Source organism: Diabrotica undecimpunctata, chromosome 8 (assembly GCF_040954645.1).
Source record: "Diabrotica undecimpunctata isolate CICGRU chromosome 8, icDiaUnde3, whole genome shotgun sequence".
Taxonomy (NCBI): domain Eukaryota; kingdom Metazoa; phylum Arthropoda; class Insecta; order Coleoptera; family Chrysomelidae; genus Diabrotica; species Diabrotica undecimpunctata.
In genome coordinates this window covers 128626777-128637234 of record NC_092810.1, presented here as the reverse complement: position 1 = coordinate 128637234, position 10458 = coordinate 128626777, and the positions used below count along the sequence as shown (strand labels likewise).

Sequence of the window (10458 nt, the reverse complement as noted above, 5' to 3'; positions counted from 1 at the left end):
TATACTCTGAAATCTTTTATATTTCCAAACTGCACGTTTTTCGTAAATTTTGGCTTTGAAGTCGTTGAAAATTTTACATGCAGATAAATTTCATTACAAATAAATTTACTTTTATTTATTTTTTGGCAGATATGACATTTTTCGAGACATGCATGATAAAAAGTTAACAAATAGAAGTATATAACTTAAATTTTTTGTTCTAAAGGTTTTCCTAAATTTCCACAAATTTTTCACCTGAAACACAAACCAAATTCTGCTTATAATCAATATTCCGAAAACATCTTTACAAAAGTTTCAACTCACTACAACCAACTTATGCTATTTTGTACAAATCCCGACTACTATCAATGATAAACGATTTAAGTATATTCTTTAGACAATTGTATTGTATTTAAACATTGTATATCAATGTAGTCAACACAGATAATGTAATTTTCTCTAAATAGTGACAATAATTCCAAATTTTCAGTCTTATCCTACGTATTACAAATGTACTAATAACAAAGTTTTGTCTAAAAATTTCTGTCTAAATAGTTTCAAAAAGTTTGTGTTTCAACTCTAACAATATTATGTTACATTAGTTAAACTCATTAATATTTATATCAAGGAAAAATAATTAAAAAATAGACTGTAAAATCAAAAATGGTGCAACTACGATCAAGGGAACATTTTTTAAATAAGTATTAAGTCTGTAAAGTAACTAATCGTGCCTCTTGTTCTTGCGCATTGGGTTTAGCTGCATGTTGGCGGTTGTCTGTACTCTTCAAACCATTTGTAGAGTGCCGTTTGCGGCACTTCGAAATATGGTGGCTGCGCATTTTATATTACACCAGTTCCTTATATTTTTAGCCAGTAATGTTGATTTCATTCTGGTCCTCAGCATCTGAACCATACTAGTGCATAACTTATATTCGGACCCATACACACATTAGTGAAGCCAAGGTAAGTGCTTTGTATGTATATAAAATGTACATATATATATATATATATATATATATATATATATATATATATATATATATATATATATATACAGTAGACTCCCTCTATAACGAGAACTGAAATGACAGACTAATTACCTCGTTATAAGCCGATCTCGTTATATCAGACAATAATAATACTGTGCATACATATGAATCTGTAGTTTTCTAAAACATTAACTTCCTATAGTGAAGCCATTCGGAGCAATATAAGATGCTAATAAATATTGTTTGAATGGCGTTTTTGAAAAAAAGTTATTTACTTTTATTGTCAATGAAATATATTAAAACATAAAAGAGTTGTTTACTTTTATTATCAATGATATACGTTAAAACAAAAAATCTGTACTTATATTTTTTTCCAACTACATAATGTATAAAGCGTATTTTCAAGGATATCATAAACTATTGCTTCTGCAATTTTAAGAACTCTGTCATTTTTAACTGCTTTATATGGTCCAGTATCATTCTATCATATTTTATAAAGATGTGAAACAGTTGTATTTATTCATTGTAAAGAAGTTTATTGCGGGCTGCAGTTAAGTTTATTGAGGGGCTGTTTGAAAAGGTATTTATTTATAGCCACGACCCGACCAAAAACGTAAAAAACACGTTTTTGGATCTTATTTTCTCTCGTTATAACCAAATTTGACTCGCTATAGACGGTTATAGTTCAATAGAAATTTCACGGGACATCTAATGTATCTCGGTATAAGCGAAACCTCGTAATAACCGTGTTCGTTATAGAGGGAGTATACTGTATATATATATATATATATATATATATATATATATATATATATATATATATACATATATATATATATATATATATATATATATATATATACATATATATATTCGACCGCCAACGTTTTCTGTCCATCCATTCGTCTTCTTTCATGGCTCTATCTCTCATTATGTGCCGTACATTTTCTTCCCAGGCAACTGCAGGTTTTTTTCCTCTTCTTCTTTGTTGTGGTATGTAATTTAAAGTTTACTTTGGTCATCTATCTTCATTCATTCGCTTCACGTGACCATACCACACTAGTTGTCTCCTTTCAATTCTGTCTACACTGGAATATACAATATTTGTGCTCTTTCTAATATTTTCATTCCTGATATGCCATATATCCATCTTTTTTCTTGATCTGCCAAACTTCTACCCCATAAGCTATAATAGGCTTGTCTAATATCTTTAGGGATATTTATATTTATTGCATGTTTTTGTGTTTCTAATTTCTAACTCTGGATCTTTTTCATCATCTTCTATATTAAGATACTCTGTCTTTGACATATTCATATTGAGGCCTTATTTTTCATATTTTTTCTTTAGTTTTCTAAACATATAATCCATGTCTTCCTCATCATTCGCTACGACTACCTGGTCATCTGCGAAAAATAAACTTGTTAGACATTTACCACCGCCTATGTCTACTCCCATTCCGGATACTTGTTTCCGCCACTGCTCTAGCGATGATTGAATATATATTTTAAATAATGTCGGAGATAGACACCATCCTTATTTAAGCCCCTTAGTTATTTGGAATGATTCAGATATAAAGTTTCCTTATTTAACGACACTTCTTACGTTTTTGTACATATTTGCGATAGCATCCACAGATTCTCTACTGAGACCTACTTTCGTCAATGTTTGAAAGAGTTTTTTTAAAGGTACCGTATCGTATGCCTTCTCTACATCTATAAACAATAGGTGGGTAGATAGATTCCTTGCCTTCCGTTTTTCGATTACCTGCTGCAGAACGAATATACCATCAGTGCACGATCTTCCTGTACGAAATCCATTTTGTTCTTCTATGTTTTCGTATTCTGATTCTATTCTTTCTTTTATTATTCGACTCCCCACTAAGCTGATAACAGTTATTCCCCTATAATTAGAGCATTTGCGTTTATCCCCTTTTTTGAATATTGAGCTGATGTATCCAACATTCCAATCATCAGGGATATTTTGTCCTTTTAAGCATTTGTTAAATATTAATTAAAATCCTTTGTAAAAGGTATATATTTAAAAACCCAAACGGGCTGTGTTAGACAAAACGTTTTCGGAATACATCATTCCATCATCGGTGTCTAGGAGGACATGAATGTAGCCACTAAATATATGGGTAAAAACCCGTTAACAAATAATTAGTTACATTTGTTCGACATTATATCTTATAAATACTTATGATGTTAAAGTTACCGTTGGATTAGGTAACATGGCGACATATGACTCCACGTTGAAGTTGCAAGTCCTGAGACTGTGTGTCTACGAGGACTTTATGGAAGCAACTATTGCTATTGCTAGTTGCTTCCATAAAGTCCTCGTAGACACACCGTCTCAGAACTTGCAACTTCAACGTGGAGTCACATGTCGCCATGTTACCTAATCCAACGGTAACTTTAACATCATAAGTATTTATAAGATATAATGTCGAACAAATGTAACTAATTATTTGTTAACGGGTTTTTACCCATATATTTAGTGGCTACATTCATGTACTCCTAGACACCGATGATGGAATGATGTATTCCGAAAACGTTTTGTCTAACACAGCCCGTTTGGGTTTTTAAATATATACCTTTTACAAAGGATTTTAATTAATTTTTAATATATGGTATACAGCCAAATACAGGAACGTAGATTCCTTGTGGACATTTGTTAAATAGTTAAACAAACATCTCATGTAATATTTTTGGTCTATACTTTACCAACTTAATTGGGATGTCTCCAGGTCCTGCTGCTTTACCGTTTTTCGATCTTTGAGGGCATCGCTTAACTCTCCGGTTGGAATCTCAATTATTTTTGTATGTTCGGATATTTCTTCCATTTCGATCTCTTGGTATTTACATCTATCCTCTGTCAGTAAGACCTCATAATGGTGTATCCACTGTTTCAGATCTATTAACTGTAAGTTAGATTTTTCCTTTCCTTCCCTCCGGAGAGACTTTATCACCTTCCACGCTTGCCTAACTCTTGTTCCATCCATATACGTATCCACCTCTGCACATCTTCGATCCCACATATCATTTTTACTTTTCAATACTTCTCTTTTTACATCTCGATTTAATTATTTATATATATTGTAATCTTCCTCCTTTCTCGTTGATATCCATTTCTGTTAAGCAGTTTTCTTCTTGTTTACTAACGTTTGCATATTCTTCGATCATCATTCTTGATTTTTTGTTTCATGTTTGTCTTTATACCCCAAAGCTTCACTTGCAGTCTCATAAATGCATTTTTTAAGTTGCTGGTATAATTCTTCCGTTGACATATTTTTTCGATCCACATTTTGTCATTTTGTGGCCAGTCGTAATTTGTAAAGAAATTTTGTTGAATCTTCTTTTAAGTTTTCTAGGTTATATTTAGGGGATGTCCCTTTTCTATATTCTGTACCTGAGTGTAATTGGTTTTGCGATGGTTAACTAACAGTTGGCCATAAGTAAACGATGGTGGGATCCACATTCTCTTGTTATATTTAATGATCGCTGTTGTTATATTTAATTTTAATAACCGCCGAAACCTTTCCGAACACACACACACACGCACACACACACACACACACACACACACTCACAATACACATCTCTCTCTCATTTCGACTTACTTCGGCATCCCTTCTAGTTGAATATATAGTCTTATAATAGTATTAACTGGATTTCTGATGGTGACCTGTGTTTCTACTTTGTTAATAGTCAAAAATCTATTAGCCAAATATACCTACTATGGTTGTTTTAGTACCTTTACAAATGGTTTTAAAATTACTAGTTATCCTTGGTTACTCACTACAAATTTATTAAAACGAAACGGGTACTAGAAATTAATTGGCCACTCTATAACGAATGTTTAAGTTAGTTCTTCAGATACAGAAGACACATTGGCACAAACTGGTAGTGGAGAAGACCACTTTCCATCTGGCATACATTTCAGGTTTTCTTCAGAATTCGTTGTAAAACCTTCGTTGCAAATGATGCTTAATTCATCTCCTGGATCGTAAGCAAACTTGGTCGGAGCAATGAAACCGTTTTCTGGTTCTCCAATGTATGAACATTTTGGTCGACCTGCAATAAAACCACGTTATTAAATTTGATAAAAAATGTTTTTATTTAATAATAGAGCTAAAAATAGAATAGTTAATATAAATTATAAAAAAACTAAAAGGATGAAATTTAAAAAATTCGTAGGCTCAGGCGGAATACACCCAGAGCTAATAAAATTTGGGTCACAGAAACTTTTTGAAATGCTTCGCAGATTATTTGAAAGGTGTTTAAACGACGGATAAGTTCAAGAAAAATTGAGACAGTGTTATATCTCTCCAAAACTTAAAAAAGGTGCAAACACTGATTAAGCAAATTAGATTGGACTAGAAATAATACCAAACAATAGGCAGATTATACTCCCAGATATTAAGAAACCTCGTAGTAGACATTAAAGACAAAAAATGTGAAGAACAAACAGGGCTCAGAGATGGGCGATCCACGGTAGATAATTTATTTACATTGAAAATCTCTGTAGAAAAACGAGTACAGAGAAAGAAAAAGCATATTGAATATAGAATATATAGAATTTGAAAGTAAATCCAGTTCTTATTATGGCTACTCAAAAATATTATAATGGAAACTCTGCAAGAATTAAAATAAGAACGGAAATTATCTCTTCGTTTAAAAGAACTAAGGGTAGACAAGGGTAAGACAAGGATGTAGTTTACCACCCACCCTATTTGAGATTTATCTAGATATATCCCTAAATAAATGGACGAGAAAATGCCGAAGCATGGGAATAACGGTGGACGAATAAAAGCTTTTTACACTCTTCTTTAATGATGACCAAATAGTGATCGTGGAAGGTAAAGATAATCTTATTTATATGATAATTAGGAATAGGAAATTAAAAGAAGAATATAAAGCAGCGGGCCTAAAAATAAATATGGCAATTTGGGGATATTTCAATATAGGGCAATAACGAAACACCTGATTTAGATGTAGAAAATGAAATAATCAATGTTGCCTTATGTTACAATAGGGAATATCAGTGCACATCAGTCGTATCTTATTTCTTCTTCACACCCGCCATTATTTGTTATTACCGATCCTAGGAATTTAAACTTTCCCACTACTTCATAAATTATTATTATTCTTCTTCTTCTTCGTGCGACTAGGATTACTCCTGTTTGTCTGCCTCTTATTCTGTTTCAGTCGTTGTTGACTGCATATTATCTTTCCACCTTTTTGGCGGCCTTCCAACGGGTCTTCTGCTATATGGTTTGTTGTTTTTACAGATGTTCGCTAATCTAAGTATCTGGACCCATTCGGTTTACATGTTCGTTCCAGTTTTTTTTTCTTGTTTTTATTCACCTGTTAATATTTTGAATTTTGCATTGTTCGCGTATACTTCTGTTGGTTTGTCTGTCTCTTAATGATATGCCCGCTATTGATCTTAATACTTTCATTTCGATATTGTTGATTCGTTGTTTCGTCTTTCTTGTATCGGTCTTTGTCCCCGCTGCATATGTTAGGATTGGTCTTACTGTTGTCTTTTATACTTTCATTTTGCTTTCCGTGGTCAGATATTTGTTTCTCTATATGTTTTCTCGGAGACAACCACTTACTCTTGCCGCTTTTGATGCTTGCGCTGTGGTCTCTGTTCTTATATCCCTGTCACTAGTGATCTCTACTCCTAGGTAATTGAATTTCATTACTTGTTCTACAATTTTGCCGTGTATTTCTAGTTTGTATCTACGCGGCTCTTTACTGATCACTATACATTTAGTATAGATCACTATACATTTCTACTGATATTCTCATATTAAGTTTGTTTGCTGTGATATTGAAGGTGTGGAGCTGCCTTTGTAGGTCATCTTCGTTATCAGCAATTAGTACTGCATCATCGGCATAGCATAGTATCGTGATTTCATGCGCTCCCATGTGGTATTCGTGTCGTTTTCTTACTTCGTGAATTATTTGATTCATTACCATATTGAATAACAATGGTCTGAGCTGGTCTCCTTGGTGGATTCCTCCTTTTGGGTCTATGCATTCTGTTTCTCCTGTTGGCATTATAACAACAAGCATAATTCTTGTTAATTTCATTAATTGTCCTTATTATCTGATGGTCTATTTGTTCAGCTTGTAATAAATTTAAGATGTCATTTCGCTGAACCCTGTCAAAAGCATTTTTAAAACTACAAAGTACATGTATGCTGGTTTTCCATATTCAATAGACTTCTCTATTATTTGTATGATAATAAAAATTGCGTCTATTGTGCTGCGGTTCTTCCGAAAGCCTTGTTGATCATCTGCCATGTTCGCTTTTTCCTCGATTTTATCTTTTATGACTGCCGTTAACAATTTTAATGTACTATTCATCAGACTAATGCATCTATAATTTTCAGGATTTCTCGAGTCTCCCTTTTTAACTATCGGTAGCAGGAGACTTTCCTTCCATTCTGCTGGTACTACTTCGGTATTTATTATATCGACGAATACTTTTAGGAGCCATTTGCGTAGTGTTGTTCCTCCATATTTTAGCAGTTCATTGTTTATCTTATCAGGACCAGGTGCTTTTCTGTTTTTTAATTTTTTTATTCGTTCTTGTACCTCTTCTTCTGATATTAGTACTCTATTGTGGGTTTCGTTAATGATTATTTCTCTGTTCTCTTTCTCTCGTTCTCCATATAATTTAGTGAAATGCTCAGTCCATTGTTCCTCCGTAATGTTATCTATGCGTACAAATTCATTCATTTCTGTTTTTTGTCTCCTTATCATCTTCCACACCTTTTTCTGGGATCCATAGATGTCGATTTTTTGATGTTATCTATTTCTTGGTTTACTCTATTCCTGATTCTCACGTAGTCTTCTCGTGCCTCCGGAGTCTTCACTCCTTTGTATGTTAGGAAAGCTTGTTTCTTTTCATTTGCTAGTGCTTTCACCCTTTCGTCGTATCATGGAGTTTTGTATTCCCGTTTATTTCTGTTAACTTTTCTTTTACCTAAAGCTTCTTCCGCTGGTTGTAGGATACATTTTTTAATAATTTTCCAGGTTTCATCTATCTTCTACATTCTTTTTAGTCTCTAGGTTATGGCAATTTAGCTTTTCTGTTAGTCTGTTTCTATACAAGTTTTGTGTCTCTTCTTCTTCTAAGCTTTCTATGTTTAACTTTTCTTCTACTTTTGTATTTCGCTTGCCTTGTGTGGTGATTGTTATATTTATTTTTCCTAGTACCAGGCCATGGTCGGATCCTACATTGGCGGAAGATAGAGTGCGCACATCTATTATATTCTTGGGGTGTATTTGTCTGTTTGTTATAGTGTAGTCAATCATAGAGTTACGCCCTCTTGTATCTGACCAGGTGATCTTATGTTGTATTGGGTGGTCAAAGTATGTGTTGATAATTCGGAGGTTATTCATTAAACAAAGTTCTAGAAGTCTTTCTCCGTTGTCGTTGAGCGTTTCTTCGTTAAATCTTTATGTAACTCTAGCCACAGGTATGTTTCCTACTCTGGCGTTTAGGTCGCCGAGAATTATTGTTTTACTACCGGCTATTGTGGTGTCCAGTAGATCTTGGAGATGTCCATAAAAAGCATCTTTGTCTTCCTTGTTTTTGTTGTTATCCGGTGCATATACGGGGATAATATTAAGTATCGTCTGGTGAAGTTTAAGGCAAACCAGCATCATGTGTTTGTTGATGTATCTTATTTCTTGAATATTGTTATTATATTTATTGTGCATTAAGAGGCCTACTCCTGCCTGAGCTCATTTGCTTTTATTTACTCCACTGCACAGGAATATAAATTTGTTTTTATTGGCACTTCCTTTCCCTTTCTTTTTTGTTTAGTTCAGGGCAAATATATCAATTTTATGGAGCTCCAATTCCTGCACAACTTCCTGTTCAGGTTTGTTCCACGATGCGATGTTCCAAGTACACGAAGTACATCTACATCGTAGATGATTTGGTCTCTTTGTCCTTTTTCTTGCGTAGTTCGTCATCTGTGTATCCGTCCAACTCCGAGGCTTCTGTTCGGTTCTATGAGCATTGATTTTTTTGACAGTAGGTAGGCTGCTAACCCTGCCCACCAACCCCCTTTTCGGAGGACCATTTCTCCCTTCCTCGTCAGCCCTGACCCTGCCTTTCATTGGGGTTGGTTACCCAATCTCCAGCAAAGTTGCTCAAGTTTTCCAGGGTTGACCCGTGCAGCCCAAGCCGCACTTCGTAAAAGTGAGGAAATAAATAATAAATAAATATAAATTATTGAATAATCAAAATAACTCTAAACGATAAACCAGCCAAAATGCATATTATACAGGTATATATGCCAACATCAGAAACAAAAAGGCAAAAGATACAGTAGAAGAAACATACCACCTGATATATGAAACCATCTCTAACACTCCCAAAAAAGAACCAATGATGATTATAGGAGATTGGAATGCAAAAGTAGGAAAAACTAAAATAGATGACCATTTGAAAGGAACGATGGGTAAGCATGGCTTAGGCGAGCGAAATGTACCAGGTGAACCACTCCTTCAATTTGCCATCGATATGGATCTTAGTATAGTAAACACAACAAAGAGTCAAATAGATTATATTCTTGTCACTAAACGATAGAGGAGCTCAATAATCAACGTGAAGATAAAACCAGCTGCAGACTGTGGTTCCGACCACAAAATGTTACAAGCAGAATTTCGCATTGTTACACAGTAAAACAGTCACAAATAAAAGAAAAAAATTGATTCCAAAACACACGAAAAAGTTTAGAGAAATATTAGCAGAAGCTTACCTACTAGTGACTACCGGAGACCCTGACAAAACGTGGGAATACACAAAGAAATGGATCACTGAAGCCATCAACAATACTAATCTGATAATTAGACTGATAATTGCATTCAGTGCAATTTTCAATCCCTATGACAACACGATCGAGTTTGACAACTTCATCCAAATAAATTTCAAAATGTCACGTTTAATGTTAACTTAAATTTTAATAATTGTACTTTCACTAACTGTACTTTTAATAAATAAATGTTTCGTTATGTTGAGTTATGATTTTTTTTTTTCGAAAAATTATCCGCCGAATATCCCTCGGACATTGATGAATGCCTCATAATTTCATGACAAATTTCTCAAGCTCGTTGCTTGGTAACAGCACTCAGCCTTCGGCTTCGTGCTGTTACCAAGGAACGAGCTTTCGATTGTCATGAAATTATCTCGTCTGTTATCAATGTCCTAGGGATATTACTACTGATAATAAATCAATCGAGATATACTTACAAAATGGTGGAGGATGAGACCAAAATCCAGTTTCTGTACAAATAATACTAGCTTCCCCTTCTAAATGGTGAGCACCTGTGCAAGCAAATTGTACCAAGCTGCCCACTGCATATCGACCTCCATCCATTCCTGGTGCCTCAGACTGAATTAGATGACCGTTAAGCGGTAGAACTGGAGGTGGACATTGTATAGCTAAAACATATAAATAAA

The 10458-nt window shown here is 34.1% G+C and overlaps 1 protein-coding gene across 1 annotated transcript in view; it reads right to left on the bottom strand.

Annotated features, from left to right (window-relative positions):
- Nucleotides 1-1797: 1797 nt before the first annotated feature.
- hig (locomotion-related protein hikaru genki) overlaps nucleotides 1798-10458 on the bottom strand; it is a 43732-nt gene continuing 35071 nt past the window's right edge. The window contains exons 9-10 of the mRNA XM_072541019.1: nucleotides 10249-10440; nucleotides 1798-5042 (exon numbers count right to left, since the gene is read on the bottom strand). Coding sequence (XP_072397120.1) covers nucleotides 4828-5042; nucleotides 10249-10440 — 407 coding nt within the window. The 3' untranslated portion in view covers nucleotides 1798-4827. The remainder of the gene's footprint in view (nucleotides 5043-10248; nucleotides 10441-10458) is intronic.